A 23,625-nucleotide genomic window follows, 5' to 3' on the forward strand; every position below is an offset into this window, starting at 1 on the left:
CTCGTGTCAGTCATATCAGAAAGAAAATATTGGTGTGGCTGTGCTACTGACAAGCCTTTGAGACAGAATCCCCTTACTTGATGCTCCCTCTCCCCTGCCTCCACTGCCCACTTTGATCCTCATTATACAGAAGCAGCTGGGAGAAAAAAATAGCTTTTTAAAATCCTTACATGGGCAACTATAGGGTCTCTAATTCTCAATTTCTATTTCTCTGTTAAGCATCAAAGCCCCTAAACCCTACCTCTTCTCCAATCACCATAGCTCCACACCCTCCTTTTAGAAATGAGAAAAAAAAAACAGGGAATGTTATTCCAGGGTCACATCTGAAATACCATTAATTCTTCCCATTTTAGTGGCCACAGGAGTGAAGGCAATGAAGGAAAATGCTGACCTCAAGTTGAGAATTCTCTACGTGATGAGGAACTCTTTCCAGATCCAAGACATCCACAAGCTTAAGAAAAAGAATGAGCACATAATGATTTAGTTGGCTTTCTCTTTTAATCAAAAACATACTTTGTTACAGAGTTCTCAAGAAAGGTTCAACTATTTTTTAGCCACAGACTTCAACCAGGCAAAAGTATACAGAAAGCCACAAAGGAACTACGGGAGCTTCAGCTGACCAGTTTTCCCAAAAGCAGAAGCTAACAAGTGGCTCTTCTCTGGGTTTTGGCATAGCTGCATTCCTCTGACTTCAGAAGAGGAGACGGAGTTGGAAAACACTACCACCAAATCTGTCCCCACCACCTCAGTCACTTCTTCCAAACTGGACTCTGCAGCCCACCAGGTTTTCATCATCTAGAGCCATTCAGACTTTTCCCTTAAATCACATGTCTAATGCATTGAACAGAAGCCAGTATTTGGAGGAAGTCTGCCAACTCTGTGTTTAGCCTTTTTAACCAATCCAAGCCCATGAGTCCTTCTATCAGTGACAAGCAGCCTCAGCAACAGCAGCTGGTTTCATTCCTTCCTCTCCAGCTTCCACAGAGCTGGCCTCTACCAGGACTCCCCAGTCCCCACCCCACCCTTCCCCTTAAGAAGGTTCCCCAGGTCCTTGAAAAAGCCAAGTCCACTGATTCTACTCATCCAAGGACAGGCTGGAAGACAATTCTGAAAGGAATGATCCAGCCAGAAGTTATCTAATCAAAAGAGCCAAAAATAAAGTGAGTAATCATACACTGGTATTGTTTTCTTGAGTCATATACAAGTAAACCATTTTAATTGATGCAGTTCAGAACAATCTCCCTGTTTTGAGCACACATGAGTTAAGAAACCAAAGACTCAAAATAATGATCTCTAATATCATTAGGCATTGATAATAGGTTTTCCATCCATTTTAGTTGAAAAACAAAAACAAAAAATTGCCAGCACACAGCACTTAAGAGGATGGTGTCACATATGCCAATGTGAAAGCTGGAATGTCATGACTCAAAACCTTTAAAAACTTTGAACAGAGATGATGGAAAAAGTAAATGAAGGCTTTCCCCACCTCTCTTCTCAGATTTTTGTTTTGTGTAAAGTGTTTATTGCAGTCCCTATGGTGTGCTGGCCTTTGGTTAAAATTAAGTCATAAGGTCATATTATGTAACTTCTTGTCCATCGGAGAACAGTAATAAAATATCAAGCCTAGTCTCATTTAAAATAACACAGAAATAAGAAAAAAGCCCCCTCCAACAGCAGAGCAAAGGTAAGGAAGAAACCCAAACTGCTGTGAGGTAGGCAAGGTCACTTGGAATTCAGAGCTGGAAGAACAAATCTAGTCCAACTCCCCTCATTTTACAGATGAGGCAACTGAGGCCCAGAGACAGTGAATGACTTGCCCAAGGTCACACATCAAATTAGTGGCAGAGCAACTGTCTGGTCTAACCCAGAGCCTTTAATCAGATCCAGAATACTGGCTCTAGAGCTAGTGTGAGAGCATCCTAAATAAATTGTGTGAAAACCATCCACATCAATGGAAAGAAATGATTGTCTTCACCGAATGTCTTCAGTCCTTCCCACATTTAAGAAAAGGTAAAGAGCTTCACTCATCCATTCAAGTCTGATGTGAAAATCCCTGAAAACATCAGCAGTAACTTTAGCTATTCCTTGGGGCAGGATATCAGACCCTCAATTCCCATAAAGGCACCTAAAGGTCAAAGTATCTATAGAGGATGAAGGCCAGAAGATGCAGCTGAAAAGGGGACACCAAAACGAAACAAAAATGGCTCTTCCATTTCCCAAGGTTTGTTCTGTGTTTCTGTGTGTTGTGTGTGTGTTTGCTGGTGTCCTTTGGGCTACTAATGCTAATGTAGGAACCCCTGCAACACCAGTTTCTGTATTATCAGCACTGAAGTGGAGGCAATGCAACCTTTCCAAGCCTTGCTCTAAAGTGGAAAAATAGGAATATGACTTACTTCTCTTTACCTCAACTACCTGAAATCCAGCAAGAACCAGGAAACATTCCATGCAATGTTGAATGCCAGTACACTGAAGTCCTTTTCAATACTTTATAGAAAAGCATTTGGGTCCTGCACCACAGCTTGTACTGTGTTTTTAGAAAAGGTTCTAGTAAGTTTGGTTATCTGGTTTCCTTGCCCAAGTAGAAATAGAAAAGTAAGAAGAGAATACTAAAGAAAAGGAAAACGTGATGGAGCAGCTGCTGAGAAGGAAAAAGTTCAGGGGCAGAAAAGGAGTTAAAAAGACTAAAAATTCGACCAGCGCTGTGGTTCACTTGGCTAATCCTCCGGGTTCTAGTCGCGGTTGGGGCGCCGGATTCTGTCCCGGTTGCTCCTCTTCCAGTCCAGCTCTCTGCTGTGGTCTGGGAAGGCAGTGGAGGAGGGCCCAGGTGCTTGGGCCCTGCACCCGCATGGGAGACCAGGAGGAAGCACTTGGCTCCTGGCTTCGGATCAGCGCAGTGCGCCGGCCATAGCAGCCATTTGGGGGGTGAACCAACGAAAAAAAAAGGGAAGATCTTTCTCTAACTCTGCCTGTCAAAAAAAAAAAAAAAAAGACTAAAAATTCAAAGCCACAGCAGTCTGACATACTCAAAAGACAAAACAGTCCTGCCTGTCTTAGAAGCCCCTGAAGTCCACACAACCAGCTAAGCACAAAAAAAAAAAAAAAAAACAGCAAATCCAGGTATACAAATTAAGTAACTCAATCAAAAATGGCTGGAAAAAAGTTTTACCGCTTAAATAAGGCAAGTTTTGATTATGTGTAAATTTTTAATCCACCTTGACGCCAGATAAAACAAGATAAACCACTTAACAGCACTGAAACCAAAGCTAGGAATAAGGCCGCTGACTTTTTACTTCCTTCCTGGTATATTAGAACAAAAATTATCTATTCAACCAGGGGAAAAATGGTAGAGACTGCAAATGTTCTCATAGCTTATTTCCCAGAATCTTGCCAAGGAGGATTTAGTCATCTGCAATGAAACAGGTTCTGCCTTTAGGGGGAGAAAGAAGCATTTCTTCCCAGTTATCTGTTAGTCTCGGGCAAACTCCACCTCTGAAAGAGTTAACAGACTTTATATGCAATATGCTTTCATACACTCAGTACCTCGGTAACCTAAATTCACTATTATCCCCATCCGCTATCATTGAATACAATGACAATGATAAAGAGAACTACAGAAATGATCAACGTAAAGAATTCGGCCTCTCTCAGAAGAAAAAATTGCTTCTTCCAAAGGCTTTCAAAAAAAGTCTGAACTAACCTGACTTGGCATCAAATCATTAGAGAGCAACTGACGGTCAGTGCCCATCAAAACAGAGCAGAAACATTTCACTTTCTAGTCTTCAGCCTCCACGGATACTTAAAGACCATGTAAAATTTTTCTTTCCCAGATGGCCACAGTCAAAAAGATACCTGCAATTACTTTCCTGCAATTAGCAATAAACTTAAAATTGGATGATTTCTCATCTAGAAGAAAGGACATTTTAAACTTCGATATATAACACAGTTAAGATGTGTTGTTTACCTGGATGTTTCAAGAATGGTTAACCTTAAGCTGGATCATCAAACCTATTAACTTGTACTTTTCGCAGGAGGAATGGGACAGGGGACCTATTCAATGTCTAGGGCATTATAAAGGAGCTATGTTTCTGGAAAAACAAGACTGAATGGCAGTGATTATCATTATCTCTGTATACCAGGGCAGCAAACTATAAAAAACAAGATAAATTATATCCCAAAAAAGAATCACTCCCTGGAAAATAAAGGCAATACCATTAAGGATTCCCTTTGATAATACACTTCATGAAAGGCACCGGCAAAAGTGGAATGGGTCTCATACTGGCTGTACTTGATTCCCCTCTCGTTCCGCTTTCACTGAAATTCAACATTCAGAGAGTCTTTGAGATATGAATTAAAGAAAACCTACCCAGAACCATATCCTGACAATAATCAATTTCTGAGAACTGTGGAAACTATTTTATCCTCAAAGCACACAAAAAATTTTAAACCTGGGGAAACTTTTTTTGTCTTATCAAAGGTGCCACATCTAAGAAATAGAAACACAGTTTAATAACCAAGCTGTGAGAAACAGCTGATCATAACATAGGTGTTTTCTCAAAAGCTCATGCCTCAATCTAGGTAATATAACAACTAATAACTAGAAAAACTTCTATATTTTATGGCTCTTAGTAGAAAGAAACCAAGACTGGTGGTTTGGCTATAAAGAGATATTTCTTAGCAAATACTTTCTATATACTTCCAGCAGGTGAATAAACATGAAAACCTTCCTTAAAGTAGAAAAGGAGGTAATGGATGGTACCATTGCATGGTTAGGGTTCTAATCAAATAATCTGGATTCTTAAAATTCTCATTATAAGACTCTCTCCTCTCATTCCTATTTTTCTTTCACAGTAAAACAGGCCTAAAGATAAAAATTTCTAAAGAAGGTATCTTTTTATACTTCTGTCAACAAAACTTAAATCATTTAACTTTTACAGATGAAAATTAGGTCTTCACTGAAAGTACTTGAGTATTCAAAAGTACAAATGAGTTGGTAGAGAAGTTATTTAAAAAACAGAAGATGCGTAGCCTGGATCAGAATTTATGTTTCAATCACAGCAATAAGCAAACTCAGTGGCAGAACTACAGGATGGCCCTATAAAGGAGACCTTCTAAGCAAGGCAGAAAAAGCTTTGTTCATGTCAGCTGTTATAAAAAGGACTATTACGCATAAGTGCTTCTATGGCTCAAATCTGTAACACACTTTAGTCGTTGTAAGTTTACAAGGACCCTTCACAAACAAAAAATCATCTGAAAGATAATCCTTGATATATTTCACAATATTTATCGCGTAGACCTTCTTTTACATAGACAACTAGGCTTATTTTTGCTACAGCAAAATAAAAATTCAAAAAATAACCAACTCTACATGTAATATACAATATCCATGGGAAAGTCCTGGTAGAGTGTGAGAGAAAAACCAGAGCTGCCCAATAGAACTGGCTGTTGCCTGCCATTTAGTAGAAGGTGTCTTGCCACTGAGATTGGACTCAAAAGTGCAAAAGAAAAAAATTTTAAAAATCAAACCTAGAATTCAACTTTGTATGTCGAGATTCAGTTTTATTTATGCTACTAGCTAGGTAAAAAGCATACATATTGTGTCTGTGGTACAGTCAATACATCTGCAACTTTTCTACTTAAATTCTCTATACAAAGTCACTGCCAATTGATATGATCATTGATGGCAAAGGGCTTAGAATAACCAAAAGGTATAAAAAAGTTTGCAGTCTTGCCCCAAGATACAAAAACTGAATTTTAAACAATATCATAACATACATGATTTAAACAGTATATGAAAAAAAAGTCACACATCAAATCAAGTACAAAAATATCCAAACTACCTAGTATGAACTGTATGTAATGTCTCCATTATTCTGCACAGTATTTAACACAGAATTTACCAGTTTCCAAAATATTCATTTAGATTAAGCACTGTCACCTTTGCAGAACAGTGAAATACTATGTTGAGTGACACTGCTTTTAGTGTTTTTAAAAATACAAAACTTTTCCCTATGAATTAATGAAGGAAAAGAAATTCCTCTTCTAGGCCAAAGTAGCCAACCTTGTGCCTAGTATATAGACGAACATACCTACTGCTTAATAGGGGAAAAGTATACTCCCTGATAGTCATCCAATAGGGATAACAAATGTAATTTTAAATGACATTTTTGTCTAGTAATTTTAAAGAATTCTTAATACACACTCAGATTAGTGTTTTGCCTTGTCAAAAGAAAATTGAGTTGCAAGACAATCTGAATTGAAATCACCTCACTAGTTTAACTTGCAAAAAATATTTTGGATAAAAGGTTATAATACATTACTATTTTATTTGTTAAATACAGAGTAAAGTTGCTCTTGGTAAAATTAACTCACCCACATGGCACAATATTTTGGAGTAAAGTTTGTCCAACAATAACAATTTGCACACAAAATAACATAGGTGAATTAACTTTGAGCACTTCTCTGCCTTTAAAATCAGCAGTATTGAATTTATTCTGTAGAATAACACACACATCAATGTTCTGCATATAAAAGGCTCTAAGACATTTTAAAGGGCTAAATTTTCCAGCATTGGAATGACTCTTTCATACACAACTGGTAAAGATTTAGTAAGAATGCGTTTTTCCTGATCTTCAAGCTCTGAGCCATGCCTGAAAAGTTCTAAATAGGAAAAAAAATTGTTTTAATCCAGTTTCTGTCTGCTAGGAGCAAGGCAGCAAACACATTTTTCAACCCTTTATGAAAAGATAAAGCAGAACAAAAGTGAAATATATCTTCAGATAATAAACAGGATTGCATTTTATAGTCCACCATCCTGACAATGTTAGGGCCCTGACAGTAAAAGACCTCAGTCTAAGGGCTGTGGGTCTGCAATGGGCATGGTGTGAAGTACTTCATCCAGGAGCTGGAGAGCCCTGTGCAAGTGAATCTCAATCCAGCAAGGCGTTTCTTTGATACTTTGTCGTGGGTAATCCGGTCCCCAGCCTTTCACAAAACTCATCCTGAGTATGCATAAACGACGAAGGTCATCAACACCGATTCCAGCAGCAGCTGACAGACCTAACGGAAAAGATTTAGAAGACGTCAGAGAAACGGGGCGACTTCTTCCCATCCTCCCTACATTCTTATAAATAAAGTGACCAGCTTTCTTTACTTCATTCTCAGCATATAACTTCTTTGTCAAAGAGCTAAGAAATAACTGTGGGTCTAAATTTTATCAACAGAGACTGAAGTCTTTTGGTTAAGGTAAGTTTATATTCCACATGTATCTTCTAGCTACCATCAACTACAAAGTAAATTACCACAATCCACCAACACCCCACCGATTATTCTCTTTAGAAGTGGAGGTGAAGGGATAACAAACTGGTTTTTAAGAGGTACTGCATGTCCACAGATTGGCTCTAACAACCTTATTGTCTGTCCGCCTAAACAGCCTAGTTCCGAGTACATTATGACTAATAAGACAATCTTCCTGGTTCTACTAAGACTTCTTACATGACCCAACTGATGTCTGTCTCTTAATTCTGTAGTACAATAAAGATATACACAATCATTCAATGGGGGGAGGCGGAGATGAGAGTAAGTGAAAATAAGAAATTCAATAATAGTTATGGATTTTTTAGTAAAAGCATGTTCAGCAAAACTAGTAAATTAATGGCTTGATGCCCAAATTTTTTAAAAAATCAAATTCTCTAAATGGATATGCCTTATCTACCTCTAAATTGTAAACTCCTGAACATTAAGTCACCATAAAGACTCTGCACCTAGTTTTCACATACAATCATAAAATCAATTTTCATTCATCAATATTACAATGAAACTAATGGGAGGAATTTGCATGTACTGTAGAGAAACCTGCAGGGCCACTGCAGTTTTCTTAGCCAGTGTGATTTGCTTACCACACTGAAGAGGTTAAGAACAGGGGTTGAATGAATCACTAGTTATGCCTTCAGACGTGGAAGATGGGTGCCACGTGTTTCCATCATAAAAGTCTATAGTCAGGAGTTTAACTCTGCAGTAAAAAATTCCCCATCAGTGTGAAACCTGGCACACAGTTCAATTTAACCCTAAAATTAAAAAAAAGTCTACACGTTATCAAAATACCACCCTCACTTAGTTTTCTCTCCATGCTTTCCACACTTTAAAAAAACAAATGGAGAGGTGTCCAATTCTGAAACCTAAATATGCTTTCATTACTAGAATAAAGTCAAGCACTTCAATGAATATAATCCCACCCTGCTGGTGAGGCAGGAATCATAATAAGCATCAACAAAAAAAAAAAAAAGGGAGACATAACAATGTACCATAATAACCCCCTTTTTCCTTTATCCCATACTCCCTTTCTGACACAAAAAGAATGCTAACAGGATTGTAGGCAAAGGGCAACTATTATAGGAAGAACAACTTTTACAAAAAAATGTTTTTTCCAACTGTTATTCTAGTAAAAAGAATTTTAACTCTGTTATTGCTTAAAGTAACAAATCAATTGAGTGAATTAAAATGAAATACCAACTATTACATTCTAACACAAATCAAAAGCATACTTACTGATAGCTGGAGCTATTCCACCTACTGATCCTGGGCCAGGGATGTTTCCTGCCACAGCTGCTGCCTGGGCAGCTGCTGCAGCTTGTGCAGTGGCTGCTTGCTGCTGCATCTGTCGATGACACTGACGTAAATCAAAGACCTGTTTAAAAAAAAAAAAAGTTAAGTTTAATGTTATGAGTCCATCAGAAAATTCCATATATCAAAAACCAATGTACAATGTATTTAAAACTTAAAGTTGCATTTTACTCTCACAAGAATTAAAATTGTTAATTTTCATATGGATTGTAACTGATATAAAACTACTTAGGAAAGGTGGCTTGGAGCTCACCAAGAGGTGTACTTCATTATTAGGATGACTTTCACTGTCACATGCCTCTGTGTCCTTTATCAGGTTCAGCGTGGGCCAGTTGGCATCCTTGTGAAAACCCACTGTGTAAATGAACAGTAGAGAAGTCACCTCACCCTTGAAAACCAAATTGTTAAGTTGCTTTAGACTGGAGTCATGTGGCCAACAGCTAAACATTCTTTACCATTCTTTTAGTTGGAAGAGTGTGACAAATGGCATTGTTGCTATATAAGAAAATATCTACAATTTTAGAGACTTATACTTTAGTGCACAGGGGAAAAATAACATAGTATCCAGGACTTGCTTTAAAATAAGAAGCAAAGTGAAAAATGGGTACATCAAATAGAAAATCTTAGTAACTATCTGATTTGAGTGAGGGGTACATGGGATTTCATTAAACTAGTTTCTCTCTACTTTGCTATATGTTTGAAAATGTTCACACTTCTTAAAGAAAAGTAAACTATCAACAATTACTATGTTTTTAGCCTCCTCCATGGCATTTTTCTTTCAGGATGAGTTAAGAAGGCATTTTTAAGTAATTCTAGTATTCTCTATCAACCTAGCCAAGGACTGGTACAGTAATGAAGAGGTTGCCACTTTTACCTTTATCTTCATGAAAGTACTGGATTTTTCTCTGAATAAGCAACAAATTATGCATAATAATTCACATCACATTTTTATCTGGGAAGAAAAAACATCATCCTAGAATAATATATTGCTTATATTTGATTCTTTTTTTTTTTTTTTTTTTTTTATAAAGACCATTAGGGGCAGGCATTTGGTGCAGCAGTTAAGACACTGGTTGGGACACATGTGTCCCATGTTGCAGTGCTCCAGTTTAAGTACCGGCTCCACTCAGAGATTCTAACTCCCTGTTAATGTACACCATGGAAGGCAGCAAGTGATAATGGCTCAAGTAGTTGAGTCCCCACCACCAATATTTAGGAGGCTCAGATAAAGTTCCTGGCTCCAAGGCCTCTGGGGGATAAGACAGCAGATAAGAACTTTCCTCCATCTCGCACATTCTCTCAAATAAATAAAATAAATTTTCAAAAAAAGATTTATCTATTTACTTGAGAGGCCGAGTTACAGAGAAAGGGAGAGGCAGAGAGACAGTCTTCCAACCACTGGTTCACTCCCTAAATGGTCTCAAAGCTAAAGCTGAGTCCATCCAAAGCCAGGAGCCAGGAGCTTCACCCAGGTCTCCAACATGGTGCAAGGGCCCAAGCACTTGGGCCATCTTCCACTTCCTGCTTTCCCAGGCCATAGCGGAGAGCTGAATTGGAAGAGGAGCAGCTGAAACACAAACCAGCACCCATTTGGGATGCCTACACCGCAGGCAGAGGCTTAACCTACTATACCACAGCACCAACCCTAAAATACATAAATTCTTTTAAAAAATTAATTTGTTAAAACATTGGATGATTACACAGGAAGAGAAGTCATGCTGTAGGAAAGGAGAACAACAGAATGTAGAAGACTGCTCGATGTCACTGTTTCCTAAATCATTTTAATTTCTGAACCATGTGGCTAGATTCCCTATTCAAAAAGTAAACTAATGTGAAAAAAAACTCCTAGTGTCCAAATAATCTAAACAGCAGCAAGTGTAATTATCACTGAAAATAAATTAAAGATCACATAACTTCCTACTTGATGATACACAACAGGTTTGGAATACAAACCATGAATTTTTAGATGCTTGAAAAAAATTCTGATTATCTCCAACCACAAAAACTTAAAGCAATAATAAACTTTCTCCAAAAGGAAATCACTTCTCAGTGCCCATCTTCTCAAAAAGTGCTTCCAGATTAGCACTAATGAATGAACGAAACTTAATACTACCCTATTCATTGAAGAGATAATTTTATATTGCCTGGTCAATTTATTAAGTCCTAAAAGCGTTCAGGACAGAAAGAATGACAAAGTCAGATTCTGAACATCAGAAATCCCACAATGATCAGAAAAGAAATCACTACTTTCTAAAGAACTTGTTACAGTTGATGAATCTACACTGACACGTAATTATCATCCGAAGTCCAGTTTGCTTTAGGGTTCATTCCTGGTGCTGTGTAGTCCAGGGGTCTGGACCACGTATGGTATGTGTTATATCACACAGAACAGTTTCACTGCCCTAGAAATCCCATGTCTGCCTATTCATCATCCACTTCCCCACCATCCTCGGGCGCCTACCCATCGTACAATCTCCGAAGTTTTGTCTTTTCCAGAATATATAGTATGTGTACAGTACGTATCCTTTCAGGCTAACTGCTTTCACTTAGCTATATGCATTTTAAGTCTCCTTCACGTCTTTTCATGGCTTGATAGCTCACTTCTTTCTAGTGATGAATAATATTCCAATGTCTGATGTACCACAGTTTACATCCATTCACCTACTGAAGGATATCTTGGTTGCTCTTGGGTTTTGGCAATGATGAATAAAGCTGCTATACACATCTGCATGCAGGCTTTCTTGTGGATAAAGTTTTCAGTTCATTTGGGTAAACATCAAGAAATTTGACTGCGGGATCACATGCTAAAGAGTACACTTAGTTTTTTTGTTAGTAGATGATAAACTATCCACCAAAATAACTCTATCATTTTGCATTCTCACCAGCAATGAAATCCTCATTTCATTTTAGCCATTCTAATACATGTGTAGTAGGCACCTTACTTTAGTTTTAATGTACAATCCACGAATGACATAATATGTTGAATATCTTTTTAGATGCTTACTTGCCATCTGTGTATCTTCTTCAGTAAGGTGTCTGTTCTGGTCTTTAACCCATGTTTTTTAAAATTAGATTGATCCATTGCTTATTTTTGGGTTTTAGTAGTTCTTTGAATAGTCTGGATAAATTTTTTTATCAAATGTGTCATTTGCAAATATTCCCTCCCAGTCTATGGCTTATCACATTCTTTTGACACTGTCTTTCACAGAGAATATTTAAATGTTCAGTCATATCGTATATAAAAGTCAGCTCCAAGGTCACCTAGGTTTTTTCTATTCTTCTAGGCATTTTTATAATTTTATGTTTTATATCTTAGGTCCATACAGCTACTTTAAAAAAAATTATCAGATTTATGTACACATGGAATCTTATTATCTGGGAGTAGGGAATAAAACACTTCACAAATCTCCAAGGTTCAAATATGCTCTCAACATTAACATTCCTCCCCTTCCACCATGAGTCACTAAAATAAACCAAATAATCGTCACACATAAGCTGCCTAGAATATTTGTAATTACCTGCAATTAGTATTGTTTGAGCCTGAATCAATGCTAACATCAGCACAGATAACCATGAAGCTGAGAATTTATGAGGTATCAGCAGATGTAGTGATTGCTCAGGCACCTCAGCAAATCTTTCTTCCACAATAAATTATTTATGGATTATAACACTGACCAAAAGACTTAAATTTATTCAGTTAGGTCTATACCACTAACTGAAACTTGGGCTGCCTCCTAACTTCATATCCTAACCGATCCTTTGTACTACAACAGATTTCATCTATTGTTCTGGATAGTAAAAATCAAGGCTATTATTAAAATGGTACCATCTCCCTTCAGGATTTGACTAAGTTGCTAAAAATGACAATTCAAAATAACCAAAAGCTTTAAATTTAATCTTTTTGGCTGGCTCAAATTCAAAACATTGTTGATCACCATGCCTCAGTTAATCGACTTAACTGTTAATTTATTTAACTATGTTTCCTGTGGTTACTTTCTTCTTCTTCTTCATTTATTTATTATTTTATTTTTTGACAGGCAGAGTTAGACAGTGAGACAAAGAGACAGAAAGAGAGAAAGGTCTTCCTTTTTCCATTGGTTCACCCCCCAAAGTGGCCACTACGGCTGGCAGGTTGCAGCCTGCACGCTGCACCGATCCAAAGCCAGGCGCCAGGTGCTTCCTCCTCCTGGTCTCCCATGCGGGTGCAGGGCTCAAACACCTGGGCCATCCTCCATTGCACTCCCGGGGCCACAGCAGAGAGCTGGACTGGAAGAGGGGCAACCGGGACAGAATCCGGCGCCCAAACTGGGACTAGAATCCGGGGTGCCAGTGCCGCAGGCGGAGGATTAGCCTAGTGAGCTGCAGTGCCAGCCCTCCTGTGGTTACTTTCATATGTGTTTATTACAAACCTATTACTTAACATAGTTGAGTATCTATAAAGATCACTGCCAGCATCTTCAGGATGTTGTCTTTCAAATGGGAGTAACATTTTCGCATTTTCCTTCACAAAGCTTAATTATAATACTGTATCAGTTTGAATAACACTAGGAAAAAGTAATTCAGAAGGAGAAATAGATGATGTTGGTTTTGGGGAGCACCTGAACATAAGATTATATTAAGGACTTGCTAAGTTCCTGACCTAAAGGTAAGGATCACAGTATGTGTTAACCAGGAATAAACTTTAATTTTAACAGGGTATATAAAACCCTTCAACCTGGCCCACCTGTGTTTTAGAGGCATCCTCTGCCCCATTCCCCTAATAAGTGTATGTACAAAAACAAACCTGACCCAGTATTATCTGGGAAATGCAAATCAAAACCACAGTGAAATTCTACTGCATACCCACTAGGATGGCTAAAATCATAAAGACAATTTCAAGTGTTGAGCATGTACAGAAATTACATCTCTCACACACTGTTAGTAGGAATGGAAAATGGAAAACAGTCTAGCAGTTCCTCAAAAAGTTAACACATGAGAGTTACCTCATGATCCAATAATTCCACTCTTAGGGACATATCAGGAGACATGAAAACATATAACTACATGAATACTTGCAAATAACTGTTCACAGCAGTTATTCCTAACAGAAAAAAATGGAAAACTGGAGGTTGGTGTTTAGCATAGCAGTTGAGGTGCCACTTGGGACTGTATCCCACTTCACAGTGCCTGGGTTCAAATATCAGCTCTGCTCTCAATTCCAGCTTTGTCTTTTTTAGAACATTTTTAATTTTATTCTTTATTTTCATTTTATTTATATGTAAAGACACACAGGCAGACAAATATCTTCCACGGGCTGCAATAGTTGCGGCTGGGCCAGGTGGAAGCCAGAAGCCTGAGAACTCAACCTGGGTCTCCCACACAGGTGACAGGAAGGGACCCAAGTACCTGAGCTAGTGCCTGCTGCCTCCTAGGGTGTGCATTAGCAGGAAGCTGGAATCAAAGAGGAGCCAGGACTCAAATCCATGCACTCAGATATGGGATATCAGCACCCCAAACAGTATTTTGACTGCTGCATCATACTCTTAACCCTTAAAATTCTAGCTTCTTTGCTTGTAAAATGCAGTTATAGCTCTAGTTTTTCTCATTCTAATTAAAAAGGGGAAAATGTATGCATGTGTATTTTCAACGTGTGGGCACTACTTCTAGGGGTTTATGACATCTGTCGACAACTCATCCCAGTAATTTCATCACTGGTGAGAATTTATCTAGCAACCTAAATAGTAATCTACATATATCTTTACTTATTGCTGCCAAAAAAATTAACAAAAATGTGAATGATAAATTTAAGTATATTTGCATCTTTCTTTTTCGGATAATAAGACTCTTTGGCAGATTAATAATCTTGGTAAACAGAAATCATCCTTTTAAAACTTAATCAACTACTAAAACAAAATCACATGTTCTAAAAATTCCAAATACCTTGTCCCATAAGATATTTATCTGTTGCTCAGGGCAAAAGTATGACTCACTATAAAATTCTGTCCATCATGATTTGTATTAAGTGATAGACAATCTCACAATGTGGGGGCTTTCCAAAGGCCACTTGTGGGGCTGGCGCTGTGGTACAGCAGGTTAAAGCCCTGGCAGGCAGCACCGGCACCCCATAAGTGCACTGGTTTGTATCTTGGCTGCTCCACTTCCGATCCAGTTCCATACTAATACACCTGGGAAAACGCGGAGGATGGCCTAAGAGCTTGGGCCCCTGTACCCACATGGGAGACCCTGAAGAAGCTACTGGTTCATGGCTTCGGCCTGGACCAGCCCCAGTCACTGCAGTCATTTGGAGAGTGAACCAGCAGATGGAAGACCTCTCGCTCTCTGTCTCTATCTCTCTAACTCTGCCTTTACAATAAATAAATCTTTTAAAAAATTTTTAAAATTTAAAAAAGACCATTTGTACCAAGAGAGCTGTTAGATTTGACAATCAAAAACTTAATTATGCAAGATTCCATATTATTTAAGCAATTTCAATTGCTTGAAATAGTACTCCATATCCGTAAGTTCATAAATAGTATCTGGCATATAGTCTATATTCATTGTAATTCCCTGCCCAGTCACTTAAAACTACACAAATAATGCATAAACTTCTCAATCAGGATGGATGGACTGGGTTTACATAATCACCTTCTCTCTTTGTTGCAAAAACATACAAACAGAAAAACTACTGAAACATAGTTTGCTTATTTTTTTTTCAAAGTAATCAAAATGCATATAGGGCTGGCATCAACCAAAATAATCTTAGGAAAAAATACACTTCTCAATGTCAAAACTTCTTATGAAGCTATAATAATCAAGTGCCATTGCAACAGGCATAAAGAGCAATGAAATAGAAATGACAAACCAAAAATAAACCTTTATATTTATGGCCAATTAATTTAACAAGAGTTCCAGGACAATTCCACTGGGGAAAAATAATCTGAAAATATAGTGGCTCAAAAAAGGAATACAGCATTTGCATGCAAGAATGAAGCTGGACTTCTTCCTTATAGCATACACAAGAATTAAAATGGATCATAAACATGAAAGTCAAAACTATAAAAACCATAGCAGAAAACACAGAACTAAGTCCTTATGACCTTAGATTAGGTGACACTTAGACATGACATGAAAAACAAAATTAACCCAATGTAACACTGAACCACATCAAAATCAGAAATTTCTGTGCTGCAAATAATATTACCAAGAAAGTAAAAGGATTTCTCTGCTTGCAGTCTTGCCATCAACCATGAGAAGGGCATGATTCTGGTAGCAGCTGCTCCCTCAGAACAAAAGAAAGACCTAAATCTGATGTTGAGCTTCAACATGAATGCCACAACAGATAATAGACTTGTTGAATACCTGAAGAGCTAGAGGAGGAAAGATTTGTAAGACGGAAAGAGCGTGATTCTTCAGTCACAGATTTCTGGAACACCCTTCACTCCCACTACAAAGTATCTATTTGCTGCTTTTTGGTTAAGATGGTGAGAGCCCTACACAGCCTTAGTCACAAGTAATACACTCAAAGCTCCTTGCAGCAGTTTGTGGTGACTTGGAGCACGCTTTGAACTTCCACTGGGGATTTAACACCAAGAGAGAAAAGTGGTAGGAGTGAACTTCCTTGTGCCTTTGAAACTAGTGTGGTGGCCAGCGCCGCGGCTCACTAGGCTAATCCTCCACCTAGCGGCGCCAGCACACGGGGTTCTAGTCCAGGTCGGGACGCCGGATTCTGTCCCAGTTGCCCCTCTTCCAGGCCAGCTCTCTGCTATGGCCAGGGAGTGCAGTGGAGGATGGCCCAGGTCCTTGGGCCCTGCACCCCATGGGAGACCAGGAGAAGCACCTGGCTCCTGCCTTCAGTTTGGCGCGCTGCGCCAGCCGCAGCAGCCATCGGAGGGTGAACCAATGGTAAAGGAAGACCTTTGGCCGGCGCTGCGGCTCAATAGGCTAATCCTCCACCTAGCGGCGCCGGCACACCGGGTTCTAGTCCCGGTCGGGGCGCCGGATTCTGTCCTGGTTGCCCCTCTTCCAGGCCAGCTCTCTGCTGTGGCCGGGGAGTGCAGTGGAGGATGGCCCAAGTGCTTGGGCCCTGCACCCCATGGGAGACCAGGAAAAGCACCTGGCTCCTGCCATCGGATCAGCGCGGTGCGCCGGCCGCAGTGCACCGGCCGCGGTGGCCATTGGAGGGTGAACCAACGGCAAAGGAAGACCTTTCTCTCCGTCTCACTGTTCACTCTGCCTGTCCAAAAAAAAATAAAGGAAGACTTTTCTCTCTGTCTCTCTCTCTCACTGTCCACTCTGCCGGGCCGGGCCGGGCCGGGCCGGGCCGGGCCGGACAGGACAGGACAGGACAGGACAGGAAAGGAAAGGAAAGAAAGAAAGAAAGGAACGGAAAGAAAGAAAGAAAGAAAGAAAGAAAGGAAAGAAAGGAAGGAAAGAAAGGAAAGAAAGGAAAGAAAGGAAAGAAAGGAAAGAAAGGAAAGAAAGGAAAGAAAGGAAAGAAAGGAAAGAAAGGAAAGAAAGGAAAGAAAGGAAAGAAAGGAAAGAAAGGAAAGAAAGGAAAGAAAGGAAAGAAAGGAAAGAAAGGAAAGAAAGGAAAGAAAGGAAAGAAAGGAAAGAAAGGAAGAAAGAAAGAAAGAAAGAAAGAAAGAAAGAAAGAAAGAAAGAAAGAAAGAAAGAAAGAAAGAAAGAAAGAAAGAAAGAAACTAGTGTGGCCATGTGATTCAGAAGTAATATGTCACTTCCTTGCAGAAGCCTTTAACAGACAGTGATCAATTTACGCTCATTCCCTCCAGGCCCAACGTGAGAAGAATCCTTAGTGAACCCATTATGGACATGCAGTATATGACTAAGAATTATAACTGTTGTTTTGAATCACCAAGATTTTTACGGTTGCAGCTGATATTAATCCAGCAAATCCTGACTGATATGGAGATGAGATTCTTGGTTACTGCGGGAAACAGTGAAGACTCTTTCTGCCTGTGAGAGGGACATGAATCATTGGAGACATACAGCAGGCTACAGAAGACAGCTTCTAAAATGGAAACAAGCATTCATACATTTATGCAATTTCCTCTCCTTGAATGTGGGCTGGGCCAAGTGACTTGTTACTTAATAAAATAATGCTGCCAAAGTAATGTAATGTTGCTTAAGAGATTAGATGGTCATCCCATCTCACTCTTGCTTGGAGCCTCAAGACTGGGGAAAGTCAGTTGTCAAGCTGTGAGTTGCCTGCCTGTGGGTAGGCCCACAGAGCAAGGGATTCATTTCTCTGGCTTACATAAGAGACTTTTCAACAGTCATGTTAGTACACTTAAAGTGGATATTCCTCCATTTGGGACCTTGAAAGAATCCTGGTCCTAGCTGATACCTTGCTTGCAATCTTGTGAGAGATCTGCAGCCACACCATTAAGGTAAGCTAACTCTATGACCTACAGAAATTATAAGATAATAAAAGTTTATTGATTCAAAAAAGAGTGAGGCCAGCACCTCATCACAATGGGTTAAGCCACTGTTTGCAATGCTACCGGCACCCCAAATCAGAGTGCTGCTCAGTTCTGTCTGCTCAGCTTCCATGCAGCTCCTTGCTAGTGCATCTGGGAAAGCAGCAGCAGATGGCCCAAGTCCCAAGTATTTGGGCCCCTGTCTTCTGTGTGGGAGACTCAGATGGAATTCTGGGTTCCTGGCTTTGGCCTAGACCAGCCTTGGCTGTTACAGCTATTTGGGGGAGTGAACTAGTGGATGGAAACTCCCTCTCCCCCTTTCTCCCTTCTCTCTCTCTGTGTTGTGTGTGTGTGTGTTTGTATGAGAGAGAGAGAGAGAGAGAGAGAGAGAGAGAGAGAGAGAAGGAGGAAGGGAGGGAGGGAGACACTGTCTTTCAAATCAATTAATAAATCTTTTTTTAAAAAAAGTGGAAGACAACCCAAACAATGGAAAATGTTTGCAAATCATGCATCTGATAAAGCACTGGGACTCAAGAACTGGGACTAAAGAACTACAACTCAATAAAAAGAACCCAATTTAAATATGGGGGAAAGATCTGAACAGACATTTCTCTGAAGAATATTCACAAATGGCCGATAGCACATGAAGAAATGCCCAACATTATTGGCTATTAGGAAAATGTAAATCAAAACTACAATGAGATACCACTTCACATCAACTAGAATGGCTAAATTCAAAAGACAGACAAGTGTAGAGAAATTGAAATTCTCATACACTGCTGGTAGGAGTGGAAAATGGAACACATGCTAGGAGTTCCTCTAAAAGTTAGAGTTACCTAACAAACTAGGAATTCTACTCTACATATACATCCAAGAATATAAAAACATATATCTACCCAAAAACTTGCATATAAATGTTCCTATCAGTATTACTCATAATACCAAAAATGTGAAAACATCCTATATGTCCACCAACTCAAAGCAAACCCAAAGTAAAGAGGAAAGACTAAAACAGGAGGCACTAGGGGTACACCAAGTCCATAAACTGAGAGTAAGGGACAGAAATTTGACTTCTTGGACCAATGTGGAAAGAGACAACAGTAAGGCTCTCTGAGAGTTAAACTGGGCACCTGCCCATGAATCAATAAAACACTTTAACAGCCCAATGCAGAAGTGTGCTTAGGGATACTTGCTACAGCAGAGGAAGTATTAGAGAAATCTATGCCACAGAAAATTAGGCCTTGAGCATTCCTGGGGATTAGGATTCAATTTCCCTAAGAAAGAAAATTGTCCCACCTCCTAAAATGCAAGGTCTGGTTCTGAGCTATGGATCCCAGGACCCAGGCTAAAGCAAAACTGCCTGCAAGGAAGAAGTAAAGAAATGACAGAGAAGGGGATAAAAAACTAACAATAAAATGAATTAATTCAGCCGGCGCCGTGGCTCACTAGGCTAATCCTCCGCCTGCGGCACCAGCACCCCGAGTTCTAGTCCCGGTTGGGGCGCCGGATTCTATCCCAGTTGCTCCTCCTTCCAGTCCAGTTCTCTGCTGTGGTCCGGGAAGGCAGTGGAGGATGGCCCAAGTGCTTGGGCCCTGCACCCACATGGGAGACCAGGAGGAAGCACCTGGCTCCTAGCTTCGGATCAGCAAGGCGTGCGGCTGTAGCAGCCATTTGGGGGGTGAACCAACAGAAGGAAGACCTCTCTCTCTCTCTCTCTCACTGACTGTAAAAAAAATTAAAAATAAAAATAAAAAAATGAATTAATTCTCTCAAAATAAACTTTTTGGAGGTGGGCATCATGGTGCAGCAGTTAATACACCTCTTGGAACACCCAAATCTTAGCGTGCCTGGGGATTTGGGTGCCAACTCCACTTCCAACCCAGTTTCCTGCTAATGTTCAACCTGGGAGGCAAGAAATGATGACTGAAGTACTTGGAGTCCCTGCCACCAACGTGAGAGACCAGGATAGAGTTTAAGACTCCTGGCTTTGACCTGGACCAGGCCCAGCTTTGCAGCCATTTGAGGAGTAAACCAGAGGATAGAAGATATCTCTATCTCTCTTTCTCACTCTACCTTTCAAATAAATAAATGCTTAAAACTTAAACTTGTCAACAAATAAAAAATGGAATATAAAGCATATGGGGAACTCCAATACTATTTTTAAAAACAGTAACAAAGCACAAATAACCTAATACAAAAAATTCCATGCAGAAAATTCGGAAAATAAAAATTAAGTTTTACCTCCCAGAGACAATTTCTAGTATGACATTGTAGATTTAGATACATTGTAGATTTATGGATACAAATAAACAAACATCCCTGACTTCATTTAACAAAAATGCAATCATACTCTGCATTATTTAATAATCAATTTTCTATGCTATGAATATCCTATCAACAGATTTAATTTAATATTTTATTATTCTCCTATTGTTCAGACTAGGAGGGAATCACTGTTAATTTTCTTAAACATAATACAAAGCACTGTGATTTTAGCAATTCATACTGGAATATTTCTTGAGTAAATTAATACAATGTTTGCAACTGATTTTAAGTTACTCAAGGAAGAAAAAAGGCAGAGGGAAAAGAATTAAAGATGGACAAAATGTTGATAAGTGTTGGAGCTAGATAATGGGCACATAAGAGTTTATTATTTTCACTATACTTGGTCTATCTGCAAGTTTCACACACACACACAAAAATCCTGTAACTGCACTGTAACTGGAAGGCGATAGAGCGATTACATTGGTTGTATTATTTGTATCACAAGCAACTGCCTGGGACTACATGATCAGATACAGATATTTCCTTTTATTCACAACAGCTGGCAATGAAGATGGTTAAGCTGACTGAAGAATCTAGATTAAAATTGTATTTATAGGGTGAACATTTAACCTAGCAATTAAGATATCAGTTAAGACACTCATATCCTATAAGAGTACCTGGGTTCAATACCTGACTCTGACTTACTGCTAACGAAGACCGTGGGAGGCAGTGGTGATGGCTCAAGTAAATGTGTTCCTGCCACCCATGTGGGAGATGTGGATTAAGTTCCCAGCTTCTAGCTTCAATCTGATTCAGTCTTGGTCACTGTGGGCACTTAGGGAGTCTATTATTAGTAGATAGGAGTTTGTCTCTGTCTCTCTCTGCCTCTCAAACATACACACACACATACATATATATGCTAATTACAACTTTCTCTTTCAAAAAGATAAGTAAAATTGAAATGAGCTGAATATGTGATAACTAATGAAAACATATCAGGCTTCAAATTTGTCAATTTGAAAAGCCAGTAATTTCAGAAAATCCTCCTACAAAATCCTGAGGATTAGCTACTATGAAATCCATGAGTCTGCTTTTTACAAATTCACGTCAATTTGGAGTTTCATTCAACACCTTCAGAAGTATCTGTATTATTCTAAACCATTTAACATTACACTATCAAAAAAAATAAAATTCCACTCATACAAAAAATATTTAGCAAATTTGTTAATAAATAAAACACAAGGGCATGATAGCAACCACAAGAGTAGATAATTGATCATGCCATCAATAAATGCTCTCAGGAAATGTGTTTTATACTGAAAACAATTTCTGATTATGTAATAATTTTTCTATTCCTCCTATCTCCATTTTACTTCTTAAAGCAACAGAGCTTTCCAAGTCTAAAATACTCAAATAAAATTGCAACTAACCTTTATATATGCACTTGGGTAGATCTTATGAACAGCATCTCCAGGTGCACGCCCAGCTTCTCTGTCTAGGTAGTAACTCTGTACAAAGACCGCATGGTCGCTAAGGCACCTGACCCAAACGTCACCTTCACCTTTACATTCCAACTGCACACCTTTGCCTATGTGTAACCTTAGGAAGAAAAAAGGAATTACATTTCATCTTAGTAAGCATTTAAAAATAAGTTTTAGTTCAGGTTACATAGCAGGTTTAATGTTGAAAAACCGAAAATAAGAAAAGGATATCATACAACACTACAGCCAAAGACTGATAATGTTAACTTTTTTTATATTTCCTTCTTTTTCTTTTCATATTCATTCATTATGAGTGTGTGTGAAAAGTCCTCAAAAATTCATAAAAATACATTTTATGGAAAAAGTATGAATTTCAATAAATTTTTGCACCAAAAAACATTTTAATTCAATTTCCACTAACTTCTTGATGTATTCACATATATTTTCATACAGCACTTAACTGTATGTCAGGAGCATTAACATGAATTTGCTTTTAATTCTCACAGCTCAATGAGATAAATACTATTATTCCTATTTTTGGCAAGAAAACTAAGGCTTTTAGCTATAGTACTCAAATTATTAGCCACTACTAACAGATGGATATTTAAATTAAATAAAACTAAAAACTCAATTACTCAATCCCATCAACCATACTTTAAGTACTCAATCACTACATGTGACTAGTGGCTACTGAAGTAAACAGCACAAATATAAATCATTTCCCTCATCAAAGAAAATTCTATTAGCTGGCACTGGCTTAGGGAATAAGTCGTTTGCCAAAGTTACAAAGCAAGTAACAGAGCCAAGATTATATGCTCTACATGAATACACATGTCCTTAGAGAGCTGAGATCATACAGTAGCTAAAATTGTAAATGGTCATCTTATTAAGCATTTCCATTTCATTACAAAACTTATTAACATCTTAATGACTACATTAAAGTTTATCATAATTTACTTAACCATCTCCCTTTTATTGCCAATTTTTCAGCATTATAAATAACCCTGTCAGAAACAACTATTCTCATGTTATTTCCTTTTGCTAGATTTGTAAAAATAATATGTGATTAGAGAAAATAAAAACTGACTTTCAAACTGGATTCTAAAAAATCTAGTTGCAATTCAAAACACAATACCTTAAAAAAAGGTAAGGCCATATTTTATCATTACATATTAAATACACATCAGCAATTAAAATGGAACATTTACAAACTCTGTATTTTCAAGATAACATGTCTTTATTTAAGAATTTATATAATGTACATGGAAAATATAATTTTAAACAATAATGTACTATGTTCAATTTTTATCTAACTATACAATCAATACCTTGCTCTCTCAATGGCTTCTGTCCTGTGGACATTGGAGAGTTGACCCAAGCAAAAGCGATCTCCTCCTGAAGGGTCCACGTATCCATCAACAGTAACAATAGGGCAGCTTGAAGGAACCTTAAATGTCTCTCCTACCTGAACATCCATTTCAAAATAAGCAATGGAACACCAATATTCAGGAGCTATAGGAAATAAATGGGAAAGAACATCCACTCATGTGACAACGATATTAGCTTTTGCTCCTCAAAACAACAACAAAAAGGGTTTCTTCTAAAGAAAAAAGAAAAGAAAAATTGTGTAGGGATGGAGAGGGGAAAAAAAAAAACAACAAAAAAAAAACCCACATCCAAAAGAACTGGATTAAAGGGCCAGCACTGTGGCATAGCGGGTAGACCCAACCTGCAATGCCAGCATCCCATATGAGCACCAGTTGTATCCCAGCTGCTCCACTTCCCATCCAGCTGCCTGCAGTGTCCGGGAAAGGCAGCAGAAGATGCCCCAAGTCCTTGGGACT

The 23,625-nt window shown here is 38.6% G+C and overlaps 1 protein-coding gene across 4 annotated transcripts in view; it reads right to left on the reverse strand.

Annotated features, from left to right (window-relative positions):
* Nucleotides 1-479: 479 nt before the first annotated feature.
* The window catches only part of SMAD4 (SMAD family member 4), a 66,975-nt gene continuing 43,829 nt past the window's right edge, over nt 480-23,625 (reverse strand). For 2 of the 4 annotated variants that reach the window (XM_051851944.3, XM_051851943.3), the window contains 4 exons: nt 23,110-23,293; nt 21,731-21,899; nt 8,545-8,683; nt 480-7,056 (listed from right to left, as the gene is read on the reverse strand). In XM_051851944.3, the coding sequence (XP_051707904.1) occupies nt 6,845-7,056; nt 8,545-8,683; nt 21,731-21,899; nt 23,110-23,293 (704 nt within the window). In that variant the 3' untranslated portion in view covers nt 480-6,844. Of the gene's footprint in view, nt 7,057-7,895; nt 8,009-8,544; nt 8,684-21,730; nt 21,900-23,102; nt 23,294-23,625 lie in introns of those variants that run through there. The other 2 variants (XR_007921790.3, XM_089305732.1) reach the window with 2 other exon arrangements.

The sequence above is a fragment of the Oryctolagus cuniculus genome, chromosome 10 (assembly GCF_051225735.1).
Source record: "Oryctolagus cuniculus isolate XC-2025 breed Fujian yellow rabbit chromosome 10, ASM5122573v1, whole genome shotgun sequence".
Taxonomy (NCBI): Eukaryota; Metazoa; Chordata; class Mammalia; order Lagomorpha; family Leporidae; genus Oryctolagus; species Oryctolagus cuniculus.